The sequence below is a fragment of the Triturus cristatus genome, chromosome 4_1, assembly GCF_964204655.1.
Source record: "Triturus cristatus chromosome 4_1, aTriCri1.1, whole genome shotgun sequence".
Taxonomy (NCBI): domain Eukaryota; kingdom Metazoa; phylum Chordata; class Amphibia; order Caudata; family Salamandridae; genus Triturus; species Triturus cristatus.
Window position 1 is genome coordinate 235,936,426 of NC_140585.1, and position 14,341 is coordinate 235,950,766.

The following is a 14,341-nucleotide window of genomic DNA, read 5'->3' on the forward strand; positions in this document are numbered from 1 at the left end:
CCAGGGAGAAAAATGGAGATTCCAAGTACCGTCAGTCCAACTTACTAGCACTTCTCAAAGATTACCAGACTTGTGTTGACGGTGGAAGGTTGCCTGTTAGCCTGGTTGTTTCATGTGTCCATTAAGATCTTTTGGTCCTGTTTAGATAAATCATATTCCCTTAGTCTGGGGAAGTGTTAAGTATCTGTCGAGACACCCTGATCACTTAATGACTTTAGGATGTATCAGGTGTGTGGGGGGCAGAATACTTATCTTCCCACCAGCTCTGTCCTTTTTGGGAGGTTCGATGCTACCACACCCACTCCCTGTGTCCTTGCTCCAGTTTGGCTCCAGTTCGAAGGTCCAAGAAAAAGTGGGTGTCGTAGGCTTCCTCAAGTCTTCCTTTCCGAATTTAATGCTTGCTGATAACCTATATGCAGCATTTTGTATAACCTGCACCACTGGAATTATGAGATTCGTCAGCCTCTCATGTGTAGAATAAATATGGATTTTCTGCTCTTGCTTCATAATTTGAAGATGTCGACATGAAAAAAAATATTTCTAGGTCAAATGGATCAAAAGCTACCAAATGTGATGTAGTGCTGTACAGTGGCAGACACTTTGCAAATGTTTACTGGCCATATTTTAGTTTCTGATTTATGTAATCCGTTAAACATGGTGAAACACTTGCCCACATAGCACTACGATGTGTTGTAATGACAAAATACTGAAATAATAGTGCAAAAGAATGCATTATATTACACCACCTGATTTACTTTATCTTGCTACATAATTTACTCGACCCTACCACAAAGTGTGGCCATCCATTGGCACTCAAGTCCCGGCTTAAAAGATGGAGTTGGGAATCCTTTGCCGAGTCCAAGTCTGAAGGTTCTTATATGCTCTTTCTCGGTACCCAATCTGTGTTTCATGACAGCAGGCTATCCCGTCCACCCTATTACCAGTGCATTACCGATAATGCACCGGTAATAGCGTGGACGGGATACACTGGCATCTCTAAAGGGTGGCCAGACGTGGACCGTGCCCTAGATCTGTTTGTCCTGACTCTACACCCCCGCCTTTGCCCCACCATCACCACATCTGTTTAATATGCAAGGAGGCAGGACAGAAAACAGACACTGCACCTTGCTACACAAATTTATTTGTCCAATTACCTTTAATTAATAAGCTGTGTTTGCCAAATTTGTATTTGTGGGGGTTTAGATCTATACACACATTTTAAGATATAGATATGTACATGCATGCAAAGTCAGATGTAAATATTTTAAGGAAACCTGTGAGATATATATATATATATTCTGTGTATTGCACAGCACTTAACTGCGGCCCAATGCGTGCCCCCCGCCCCTTAACATTCACTGCTCGAGAAGCTACTGACGGGGTATCTGTCATGTTTGAGATGGAGTGCCCTTCTGCCAGTCTCTAAATTAGGCCCAACGTGATTTGTCCAGGATCACAGGATGTTGAGCCGAGGCTGGGACTCCAGTCTGGTTCCCCAGTTCCAAAGCTAGCAGGCCTAGTTGTTCGGCCACATCTCATGCACTGTTCTTCCTTCCTCCTATCCAGGTTTTAAAGGACTGTTTCTAGCTGTGTGGTCCTTACACTTTCTTCACATTGATTCTTTCTTGGTTTGAAACCAACCTCCTGGCCTTGATTGGATATTCTCTTGGCCTCCAGGCTGTATTATTCTCCAATAGCTGAAGTTTCATGGGGATGGCTTAAACTTTGGACCTCTAAGCACCACCTCCCATCTAACATTCCTCCTGCTAATCGATTGCTAGAGATTTCCATTTATCGTGTCAATGTTTGCTTTGGCTGAAGTCATCTCCCTCACCACTTACGACCTCTCTGTAGCTCTTGCGTAAGCGCTGATTGATACCCTCAGATGCTTGCAAGGTGCTCCAGGTTTTTCTGGATACAAATATGGCCGCCTTTGAAATGGCTCCATCAACTCACGAACCTTTCTTTTTCTTGTAGTGATCCGCGCGAAGGTGGTTGGGAAGAAGCTGATGAAGGACGGGCCTTTTGGCACTATGCGGTACACAGTGAAACAGATGAAGGTAAGCATTTGTTTCATCTGGAGCACCAAAGGTGGAATGGGGACTCATGGGAATGTGAGCAAGTCCATTATTAAACACCAATCTCTCAACAGAGTGTCCAACCACTAGTGGCAGTGAAGCACAGTCAGATACATTAGAAGATGATATGCTACCACATAAGAAAATACAATAGGACTCAAAACAGACCCCCCCCCCAGCCTTGCTCTCACACGCTGCACCCACAGCCTGTATACCCAGTGTGGGTGAAAGCGGATGCCCGCTCTTCCACTGGCATCACAATACCATTTGAGGACTCTGGCCTGGTTGTGGTAAATGCACCCAGGTGGTTGCTCGCCGTTGGCCGCAGTTGATTGGTTTTAAGAAATTGTCCAACATACAGTGAATGCTACATTTTGTTTTTCTTTCTTTGACTCCAGATGTACAGAGGGTTCAAGAAACTGCCCCACGTCCAGTACATTTACACCGAGGCCTCGGAGAGCCTGTGCGGGGTCAAGCTTGAGGTCAACAAGTATCAATACCTGATCACAGGTGAGTGCCCGCATAGGACTTCCTGTGAAGAAGCAAAACCCCAGCATTATCTTCAACAGTTTTTTTTTTAATGTATAATTCTTTACAGATTATTTTATTCAATCGATATTATTGTATACATCTATAAACCTATCACTATATACTTTTCTCAATTTATTTAAAACCAGTCTTGTGTCATAGCTCGTTTTTGTCAGGTGCTTCCTGGGCACAGGGAAACTTCTGAACTTCAGTGAGGTGCCCTCAAATTAAGGATTTCTTCCTGGAGGGCCACACAAGGTCGTGGGATATTTTGATCACTCAGTTATGTGGCGAGGTTGTGGAACCATAATAAAAGATGCATCTGAGGAACAGACCTGAAGGAACTAATATATGAAATGTATACTTCCTCAGGGAGACACACGCAGGCGCTACGGAAGCAAGACGTTGCCTAGGAAACACTGTAATACGAAGATGATAGAAACCATGTATTAACTTATTTACGCTTCTCTAAATTGACTTATGCTGAGGATTTTATTTTTCAAATATTGCAGCCAGTCCGTTTCCAAAGTCGCAAGCAGAGTGCTTAATTTGAATCGGTAGTTGCAAGAGGGCCGCACCGGGCACTCATTTTGGGGGGACCGTCATCTTTTCCTCATTAAATATTGACCCTGAACAAGAGAACGCGAAGAGGGGAGAGTAGTTGGAAGAGAAATACGGAAAAAGACCGTCATAAAGGGAGCGAGATGAAGGGACAGGGATTGTCTGGTAGCGGAGGGAAGCGCCATGAGGTGGATTCAGCACTACGCAGCCGTGGTATTAGGTGGGCTGATATCTATAAGCACCGACCGCGGGTTTCTGAGCAGAGCTTTGGGCACCGGCTATCATTTTATTACAAATTAAGCACTGAATGCGCAGTATGTAAATTCACGCTGTCCATTAGAATATCTACAATAGAAGTGCCTTCGCCCATACCGAGCATCAAGGTGTCCTAACCCTGACACCATGAGTCATGGCGCCCACATTACCTTACTGTCACTGCTACCTGTCAGTGGGGTTCAGATGCTCACCCAGCTGTTGGGGTTCCCTTTGGAGAACTGCTGAATGTCTACTTTATGCAGAGTGTGGTCTTTTTGCGGGCAGGTGCTTTTGAGAACCGCGGATGTTATCTGGGAAACACTGTATTAATCCCCAGTATTTGCTCAGATATGGCCACAGTGGGGTTCCTGATGTGCTGGCTGAGGGCATGCACCAATGAATGCAGCCCAGGCCTGACCTTGTGTGTTCTCTGTTCCAGGCCGGGTCTATGAAGGGAAGGTGTACACTGGCCTGTGTAATTTCATTGAGAAGTGGGAGGCGCTGACGATGGCTCAACGCAAGGGGCTGAACCACCGCTACCACCTGGGCTGTAACTGCAAGGTAAGTGCCTGACGAGGGGCAGGTGTTTTCAGTGGCGGCCGCCACAAACAGAGGGGGGTGGGGTGTGTGAAGGGAGCGCGGGAGGGGGAGCATGGAGTGGGGGATTGCCCGGGGGGGGGGGGTTAATAATATATATATATTTTTAAAAATAAATTTATCTTAAGCTGTCGGCCGCCTCCCGTGTTGGGCCTCCGTGTTCTTCCTGGTCCCAGCAGACACTGGGACAGTCTACCTGTGCAATCCCCGCGCTGCTCTCATGCAATGAGAGCAGCGCAGGGATTGGCCTGAGCAGGCTGAAAAGAGGCTCTGCTCAGGCAGGGAGTCTGTGCTGTTCCTCCAGCCCGACTGTTCAATACAGCCAGGGTGGAGAAACCTAAGTGCGCATGTGTGTTTGGCCAGACTGAGACGCGCGGCCAAACACACATTGCACTTAGAAGTGCACAAAACACTCCTCCTACCCACTCTCTTGGCCAGGCCCGCCCATCTCTGCACGTGCCTGCTCAGAGCCAGCAAATGAAAAATAAAAGGATAGGGCATTGTTTCACTTATAGCCCAGCCTTAATATAAAATACGTATTTATTTAACTAAATCAAAAAATTACATTATTACTTCCAAAAATTTGACTCCTGATTCCAAACGTAAATCCCACGATTATTCTCCATGAAAGTCTTGAGCGTGCCCATGAATGTCTGAGCAGCAAGATAATGTATTGTAACTTTTACATAGTGTTTAAGACCCTATGTGGGGTGCCGAAGCACTTGCTATGCGGCTTGCATGCTGCACCATATAGGGTGTGTGGCTGGAATTGGTGTCTTTGTTTTGATCCTATGTGGGAAGTGTTCGTATGTCACGCATGTTAACAACCAAGCAATGATTATCGTGTTCGGACAATAGGCCTGGCTCCATAAGTCCCATAGGAGCATGTTTTTACCACAATTCACGCTGATGTGGCAGTGGATCTGTTAGACGTAATTCTGCATCACAGATATCAGCAGCACTGAATTCTAAGGAGTGAATGGGAGAATCTGGTGAGTTTACAACATAATTCAGAGTGCGGTTTTTCTTCGATTAAAATCTGCCAGGTTGTTGGATAAGTCACCCTAAAATACTAAAACAATCGTAGAAGATTTAAAATACCACATACAACTTTGAAAGTGAGTGCCCTGCCAGTAGCAAAGATGGCCTCTTCCCTAAACCCAAGCTGCTCCACCCGCCACGAGGTAACCAAGAGATGTAACTTCAGGGCGTTTACAATGAAGCTGCACAAGATGATGCGAGAAGAGCAACATGTCTGCAGGGCTGCTTTGAAATCCTTTCCATCAAACAGTACTTTGGTCAGTGCAGTAATTTCTCATTGAGGTGCTCCAGGATGGTGTATCAGTACAGCACTGAGACCCTGTCCCAGCAGCTACGCCAGGGAGTGGGAAATTACCTTTACAACCTTTCAGCCTTGAAGCATGATTCCTCCCAACCCCCATGCTCTAGTCTGGACAAAGCAGGAGTGGGTCTGTCGTAGCCAGAATGAGAAACGTGGTGAGCAAGTCTACGGTGACCTGCCAGATGGGCACTACTGACAGCTCAACAGGCCACAGCCACTAGGCAGGCTGCCAGCTTGGCCTGCAGTGAGCCGGAGTGCGTTCGGATTTGCAAGTCTGCAGGTAACCACGCTGGCATGGAGCTATCGCTGAATTGAGGATTTGGGTAGGAGCAGAATTGGTGGTCCCAGAGAGAGGTGGTATGAACTCCACCGTCTAACAAATATTGTATCCTAAATATCGCTTACAAAAATATTGCCCCATTGGAGTTAATAACTGAAAATCTACACTCACTGGCACAATATTTTTGTAAACCAATTTAGGGGCTGATTACGATGTTGGTCATAAAGCCTCCGACCATAGGCCAGAGGCTATGTGACTGACATCGTAGGTTTCAATTTCTTCAGCCAGTCTGAAAAGGCTCGTAATCTATATGGACAGCGGTTTACACCGTCGGGATTACGATGCACAGTTTCTGGCAGGGTTTCCATGCTGTCCTTTCCGGCATGGAAACTGCGTTTTGGGACCCTTGGCAGGGCCCCCTTTCAATTGTGGCCTCCGGTTGGGAGCCGAGGAGGCACCTTTGGTGCCCCCCCCCCTGTTAATCCCTGTGCCAGGCACTTAAAGGTGCCTGCCACGGGGTGCAGGGATTAACATAATTTTCCATTTCTCTATATGGCCGTAACCCAAGCTCCCATAGAGAAATGGGAGAATGTGCGGTTGCATCATAATTAGGCGGAGCGACCGCCGACAGAAGGTCAGTCGGTCCCATTTCCACCACAGTGTCCCATAATATTATTCATAATACAATATTCTGACATACAACTATAGCTTTGCAACTCCACCCAGCTGCGCTCACCTCCTAGACTGACAGCCCATTGAAGATTCTGTGTGCTCACTCCGTGCTACTCTAGAGCTGCCATCGCGGACTCACTCACTGGAACCCTAGAACTGCCATCGCCCTATCAACACTCTGGAATCTACAGCAGCCTTGCCATTCAGCATTTACGTACTAGCCTGATGTACAAGATTACGACCCACCCGTTCCTTTTCTGCTTCTATCATCACATAAGAATGTAACCCTTCTTCTTGCCTCTCCTGCTGAATCCTATCCCATCCCATTTATTTATAGACTTCTCAGGCAGAGGTGATGCAGCACATTAAAGAAACAACTAATTTAAACCGGAAATCCGGTGAGAGGAAAGCTCCCTGCAAATAAACAAGCATGCTTCCCAAGCAACACAAGCAGGATGTCCCAGATTCTGGCAACACTGAAACCTGCAACTGACATGGGTTAGACAAAGAATCTTAGACAGAACTAAGATAGCCATCAAGAATTGAACAACAAACCCAAACAAACTACATGACCTCGCCCAAGAATGGAAGGGCCTCTGTCCTACAGCGAGACAATGTGCGATTGGAACTGAGAAAGAATCCTGGCCTGAACTGCTGTGGGCATGCCTGGCGAAGACCTCGAAAAGGAGTGCCAGGATTTTTGGGCTTCGCTCACATCCTTTCAGCTCAAATTGCATGGGAACAATAGTGGTTCTGGGCAGAAGACAAGCATCCTTTGTCTGACCTCCACCCATCTGCATTCTAAGCGGCAGCCGAGTGTTCCCTATACATGGCATTCCAGGCACGGGTCCCAGGGCCCCTGGGCAAGCAGCCGCCCGCATGTCTTAGCAGACCGTGCTGCTCATACCAAAGGCTTCCTCCATCCAGCAGAGCTCTGCTATGGAATAGGCACTGCATTGTGCTGTTACTCATGCTGCTGGCGCATGAACGGTGTCTCCGTTGTGTGACACTAGCGGGCCACAGGCAAATCCAATTCTAAACCCCCCCCTCGTCTCTGCTTGCAATCCTCACTGCCTATCAGGGTGTTGTCATGTAGGATATTACACCACTTCTGCACTATTTTGTAGTGAATAAGCATTTATCGTCGCTATTATATTGCTCAACGCAAGTACTGTATTACATTAGCACTTAGTGTTCTATACCTCTTGCAAGCCCAAAAGTGCTTTCTTGAATGCTTAATGATTCAGACAGAAAATAAGCATTTCTATTGGTCCCCTACACATATCAAACATCGCTCTCACAAAGACCCGCATGTGAGTCCACAAGGCCCCTTGTTTTTCCTGCTTAGGACAATGGAAGATCACTTGGTTCTAGATGGTAATAGACCTAAACAGCCAACAGCTTGAGTGCATAGCAGATCTGCCCAGCTAACTTATCGAAAGAAACAGATGATGGACAGAATGCAGAGCAAATCAATTATTCACCCCCAGTCAAGAGATCTGGGTTAAATCCATTCTTCTTTTGCTCACCATGCCACCCCAGTTTAGACCCAGCCATATGCAAATCAGTCTTGACCTTGTGCCTCATGGGGACATCCAACCCGAACTGCCAAGCCAGGTCCTCGCTGGACCGGAAACCAACATCCTGTGACCGGTTTCGGGGCATCACCCCTCTTCAGCCAGGTTAGGTTGAGTCCAGTGGCACAGTGGGCCCGGGACCCACGTCTGGACATACCCGGCACACTTAGGACGAGAAGGCAAAAGAAACCGATGATGGACGGAATGCAGAGCAAATCAAGCATTCACCCCCAGTCAAGAGATCCGAGTTAAATCCCTCGCTCTTTTGCACACCATGGCACCCCAAGCTCCTTTGTCCTCTTGGTGCGAGCGGTCTACCTGTCAGAAAAGGTCCCAATGAGGTTGACTCATGTTTGAAAGACATCCTGTCCCAAGTTTTCGGCAGTTAAGCAAATGCTGAATATTGATGAGCCTATGTTTCGGAAAATCAGACCCTGGATGAATATTCTTTTGACAAAGTTTAGGCTCAATGTTATGCTCCACCAAGACCTAAGAGCTAACTGGTTCCTTAATATTGGGACGCTGTTCCAGAAGAAACAGCCGGACACGCTTGTGTTCTGCCTGGGAAGAGGTGCCAAGTCAATGACCAGCTGTCCAGCACTGAAGGATCAAGGTCTGACTGACTACAAGGAGTGGCACAAACTTTGGAAACCATAATGCAGTCGAGGCAGTTTCCAAATCCCGTGCACAAGCCTTTACTGAGCCCTTCATTATTGCAAAATTCCATTAGTTGAGAACACCTGCAAGCTCAAAGATCATGTGCTGGGACCATGAGGATGTGAGTTCTGCATAGCTCATTGTGTACGGTGCAAGGACAGATTACAGTTTAAAGGTTCTCTTAGTAATCAACTTCAAACCAGGTCACTGCTACAGTGAAAGGAACAACAAGCATTTACAATGCAATAGGTCTCGCATTTACGCGAGTTTAAGCTATCGGCATTGTAAATGACGATGCCTTTAATTTATGTTTTAAAAACGAAAACACAAATAAAAGGCATTGTTATTTGCAATGTGAATAGCTCAAACTCGCGTAAATGCGAGACCTATTGCATTGTAAATGCTTGTTGTTCCTTTCACTGTAGCAGTGACCTGGTTTGTTTTAAAAAAAAATAATACCTTTGGCCTCACGCTGTTTGTTCATTTGCATCTCACTGATGCTGGGAACAAAGAGATTGCAATCTTTACTGCCGTGCGGCCCGCGAAAGTGAAAGCAAACGAGTGCTTTCAGGCCTCCAAATGGTGCGCGTGCCCGGCCGGCGCACATGCACTGTATTTGGAGGCCTGAAAGCACTCGTTTGCACTTCCAGATCCCCCATTTACAAAAGCTCTAGCGAGAGCAGCGCTAAAGCGCTGTCTCAGGCGAGACCTAAAAAAGCATTTCCAAATGGCATTACATAGGATAGGCTGTTGTTGATATTTTGTACTGTCAATCTATATTGGTTGGCTGATTGTATATTGGCAAGTCGTATATATCCGAAATTAATTGTTTGAAGACTCTGGGTTGTAGTGGTGGGGTTTGGTGTGAAATCAACAAGGAAAATTGTAGGTTATCTGTTGAATATTACAATATATTTATTTTCCATGTTGCAGTTCACTGTCCTCCTTGCTTGCTTGGTAATGACCATTCCAAAAATGCAAATAAAAATAGCGGGAAACTTCCCTTGTGTTTTTTTCCTTCCAGATTAAGCCATGCTATTACTTGCCCTGCTTCATTACCTCCAAGAACGAGTGCCTCTGGACCGACATGCTGTCCAACTTTGGCTACCCCGGCTACCAGTCCAAGCACTACGCTTGCATCAAGCAGAAGGAGGGCTACTGCAGCTGGTACCGGGGTTGGGCGCCCCCCGACAAGACCATCATCAACGCCACAGACCCGTGAGCGCGCTTGCCCGCTGCTGCCTCCATGGACAGTCATTCTGATATAGCTGCAATGTATGCAGCAGCAATGAAATTAAGTCCTCTGGTTTCTTGCAACAATTTTTAGCACTTTGAACACTTAAAGAAAACAGAAAAAGTCTATTTCAACCTTTATTTTTCTTACATCACTTACTGCATTTCCTGGTAACACCCCGAATCCCCTTGTCAGAGACTCAGACTGTGAAAAGACACATTTTTGGCCGGTGGGGGTCAGAAGAAGGGTTGGCCGGCCTAGAGAAGTGCTGTCTACGACTGCTGTCGACTACAGTTTCAGAAGGAGAGAAGGAACCGAAAGGGTCTTGTGTGTTTTGTATCTGATTGTTTTTTGTTTGGGGTTTGGGACTGAGCACTGCTTTCCCCTTGTGCATGTCTTCGAAGCAGACTGAGTGGCTATTTACTCTTTCTAGGCACATATTGAAGAAAAAAACACTAACTTTTCCTTGAAAACTGCCTTTTATTAACAATTCCACAAAACTGTGTGGTTACAGTGGGGGGGGGGGGGGGTGGGAGGGGGGTGTCTTGCTTGTCATTTGCTTAGAAGCAGATCAGGTTTATGGGAGTGATAACCTTCCTATAGGGGGAAACAAAAATCAGCTGTGGCAAAAATGTTCAATCCACACGAAAGGAGGACAGGACCAGAATAGGGTCTAGATGGCATTGTATGGTCATGGCCGCCCATCCTATCTGCTACAAGCCTACAGCCAATCGGGAAAAGGCCAGACTGGCGGAACGCCCAATCTAGGCCTCCTAGTTAAGTAGTGCTGTGCTTCTCAGTTGGAAGTAAGATTCACTTGTAGGGGCACTGCTTCAAGTTATGGGAAAGCATGGCTCTTCTAGAAGTCCAACATATGACAATTAAGAGCAGTTTGTACTGCATGCTGCTGGAACGGTTCCGACAAGGTAAAAGGTACATAAAAGCTATTTACCACTCTAATAGAAGAGAATACAGGACACCACTCCTGTTGCACGTTCTGTTCTGCAATGGCAGTCCAAGCAGGAGAGAGCAGCTTAAAATTCCAAGAAGGTCAACTCAGTCTTTTATTCTTCTGTGGGAGATGCACTGCGTATCATTTATAATGCGGGGGAGGGGCAAAATATTTAAACCGTTTTAAGCGCTCTAGATTATTATAAATACCCAAATTATAAAAATTAAATATTATTTTTATGATTAAGGGAGAATTAATATATGTACCATTTCCCTCCTGTCATTTCCTTTTTGAGTTTAGTACTGATATCTGGACTGGCCTCTCAAACGATGGTGAGGTCTCACCTGACATCACAGAATGTGTCAACTGCCCCTTCAGGCTTAACAGCTTTGCATGACTTAAAGAGAATGCAAAATCTACATTAGGGGGTTTGGGGGCATTAGAGATGGGCCCAGGTTTAATCTGGCAGCTGGGAAGGAGGAGCCAAACACAGACCTGAAGGGGTGGTTCTTGAGCGGGATGAGGACCGCAAGGGAATCCATAGTGCCAGGGGCTACTTAATGTTTTTATATGACTGAAGGGAAAAAGTGGGAAGTGATTAAACCCACAGTAAGAGGGGCTACTTTTGAATATAAAACCTGTGAGGGGGAAAAGTATTAAGCAAATCTCACAATGTGAGGGCATTTTTTTTAGGTTTTGAAAGAGTATATGAAAAATTGAGCAGGTAGCAGTCTTATTAGGGCGTGCTGTTTTTATTTTTATGGAATAGAAGTGGGAAAAAGAGGGGCACACAGTGTTTGGGAGCCAATGTTGAATGTTTTGGCATTAAATACTGTACAGTCAAATCTAAGGCTGCTATAACAATCTTCAGTGCCTGTAACGCAAAAGAAGACTTGTTGTGAGGGTTCCAAATACGCAAGTTATTTTTGCATTGCCTATTTCCCTAGATGACTTGTTTATTTCAATTGCAGGTGATTTAAACATGTTTGTATTCCGACACGTTATTTCTTCTCATAACAGACAACTGACATGGAGAAACATCACATTATAAGGAGAAAGATAAAAATTAGACACATGGGGGCTTAATGGTGTTCTAATAACTTGCATAGCATGTTTCTAATTACAAAATGTTGTCACTGTCTGTAGCTCCAATATTCGATTGCTGCACATTTAATTTGAGGACATTTTAATCTTCTGCAGATCTGGGTATTTATATATTGTAAATTATTCCTTTAAAATATTTGGAAGTACCTTGACACACTCATGATTGAGCCCTTTTTGTGTGGGAGAAAAGATAACCAGTGACCTCAGCCATCTGGGTGTAAGTGACCTTCAATTCTTTTCCTCTCATTTTAGTCCTGTGACTTTGCATTCCAAGTGAGCCAGAAACAAAATGTGGCCTTGGGGCTAATCTGGTTTAATAATGCGTCTGAGACATTCTATTGATGCAACTCTGCGGTTACCAGTATATGTTGTCTACTAAGTCAATAATGAATTCATGCTCGGCAACTTTTTGTTCTGTTCATATAAGGACAAGGTCTTAAATGTGCAGTACCGTCTGAAGAAAAATGGCACCTGAAAATCAAACAACCTGGATAATTCTTGATTGTCATTCCTCCAGAAACAAGGCACCGGGACAGGAAATGTCCCATACCGTAACCACACATAAAAGGATTTGCCGCTATGTTGTGAACAAAAGCATAACTTGTAAGGTCCCAAAACTGTTCTGAAAAGAATTGAGCATTCTTTGTTGCCTTTTTCCCCTCCAAGGTAGAACAAGTGTAGTGACACAACTGGTGCACAACTGCGACCCTGAGGGCTGTTAACCAGCCTAGATTTCTGTATATCCAACCATTATGCAACTGACTCCATTTACGGCAAATGTATGCTAATCAGTCACAGTTCATAGTCACAGGCATGGGCTCACTGGCCATGGTTCTACAGACCCAGCCAACATGGCTCCCTCTGCCAATGCTCAAACACCACTACTGATATTGTGAAAACTTAGTGTAATTGGATACGTGCTCCAAGCTTGGAGTATCTTCTGCTATATTCAGTGGAATTTAAAAGATTCAGGACAGAAGAGAGGCACAGGTATGTGCCCGCTTTCTTTTGGAAAATGAGAAACCACTGAAATAAAGATTGTTTGATACTCAAAGTAGGAATGAAAGTTTTCTTGTGAGGTGCCCTTTCCAGCTCCCCTTGGTAAAGTGCATGAAGATTGTGTCCTGACCTCAGACCTGAAAAGAAAGTCTGCAAAAGTTTACTTAACCTTATTGACTGTTCAACTTGGCAATCCATCCTCTTTTAAGGCGCTAGTTCGACCAGGCTAGTCAAGCATGTGCCTTGAAAAAGCAGACCAGAGCATCTGAAGATAGTTTATATAATGAATCTTTTCAGATATGATTTTCATAGTTCACACTATTTTTGAGGAGACAGTTTATACTGTCTGAGGAAGGAATTTTGTACAGTCAGAAGTTTTTGAGAAGCTAGTTTAACTAGATGTTTTTCTTTGGAAGAGCTAGTTCAACTAGTCCACACTTTTAATAGACATTGTTTTAAATATAACGCAAACATATTAATTAAGCTGGGGTAAGGTTTATCACCCCCTTTTTTATTTCTCTCTCACTGGCGAAAATGCAGAGTATTGTCTTGATTTTGAATCCACTGATGTTTTTTTCATTTGTTTATGTAAATAAAATATGTATATATTTTTATTAAACTACATTTTTCTTATTTTAAAGAGGAGTCCTTGTGTCATTTTCTGAAATGCGCCAACAGCTACAACAAGGTGAAGCACCAGAAATGTTCCATATGCCAGGTTGCCAAGCTAAAACACTAAGGGGCATATTTACAAGGGAATATAGTCACCAGAACGTCACTTTTAGTGATGTTATGGTGGAGATATCCCATTCTCCATATTTTCAAAGCGGTGTTAAGCCACTTAACACGGCTGAACACCGTCTTGTAAATAAGGCCCCCTTTCACGCTCCACTTAGCTTAAAAGGGGTGCGCAGTGGGTGTTGCAGTGGGCGTTCTGCCACAACACCCATTGCTTTTTGCTGCTGCCCCATATTTACATGGCTGGAGCAGGACAAAAAGCTAAGGCGAGGTAAAACCTGGCCTTAGGATGGTGACAGGAGAATTTATTAATATCTGCTCGTAATGTGCTCTTTCTATGTGTGCTGCATCGTGCAACACACATAGAAACAGAAACATCACCTTTAAGGGTGTCCCTTTCTGCAACTTAAAATGTGCTTAACCCCTTCGCCGCAGCACGAATTCCGCCGCGGTGCTGGGGGGGTTCGGGGTCAGCGCGGCGCCGCCATGCTCGTGACGGAACCACTCCGTCATGAGCCACGGGCGCGCTGTGCTCATGACGGAGTGGTTCCGTCACGACTCCGCCCACTTGCATTGTTCGCCCGCACAGGCGGGGAATCAGTGCCGCGTGGGAGGAGCGGCCGCCAACGGCCGCAGCATGACGGAACCACTCCGTCATGAGCACACGGCGCCCGTGGCTCATGACGGAGTGGTTCCGTCATGAGCAGGCAAGGGGTTAAACAAGTGACAAAGCACTCTGGTCCTAGCCATTAAACAACAAATCTCCA

At 45.4% G+C, this 14,341-nt stretch overlaps 2 protein-coding genes across 2 annotated transcripts in view; one reads left to right on the forward strand and one right to left on the reverse strand.

The window, feature by feature from the left end:
* Positions 1 to 13,476, forward strand: part of TIMP3 (TIMP metallopeptidase inhibitor 3) — a 50,922-nt gene extending 37,446 nt beyond the window's left edge. The window contains exons 2-5 of the mRNA XM_085651960.1: positions 1,978 to 2,060; positions 2,477 to 2,588; positions 3,862 to 3,983; positions 9,572 to 13,476. Coding sequence (XP_085508086.1) covers positions 1,978 to 2,060; positions 2,477 to 2,588; positions 3,862 to 3,983; positions 9,572 to 9,769 — 515 coding nt within the window. The 3' untranslated portion in view covers positions 9,770 to 13,476. The remainder of the gene's footprint in view (positions 1 to 1,977; positions 2,061 to 2,476; positions 2,589 to 3,861; positions 3,984 to 9,571) is intronic.
* Positions 1 to 14,341, reverse strand: part of SYN3 (synapsin III) — a 1,380,627-nt gene that overhangs the window by 699,742 nt on the left and 666,544 nt on the right. The gene's annotated exons all lie outside the window — the stretch shown is intronic.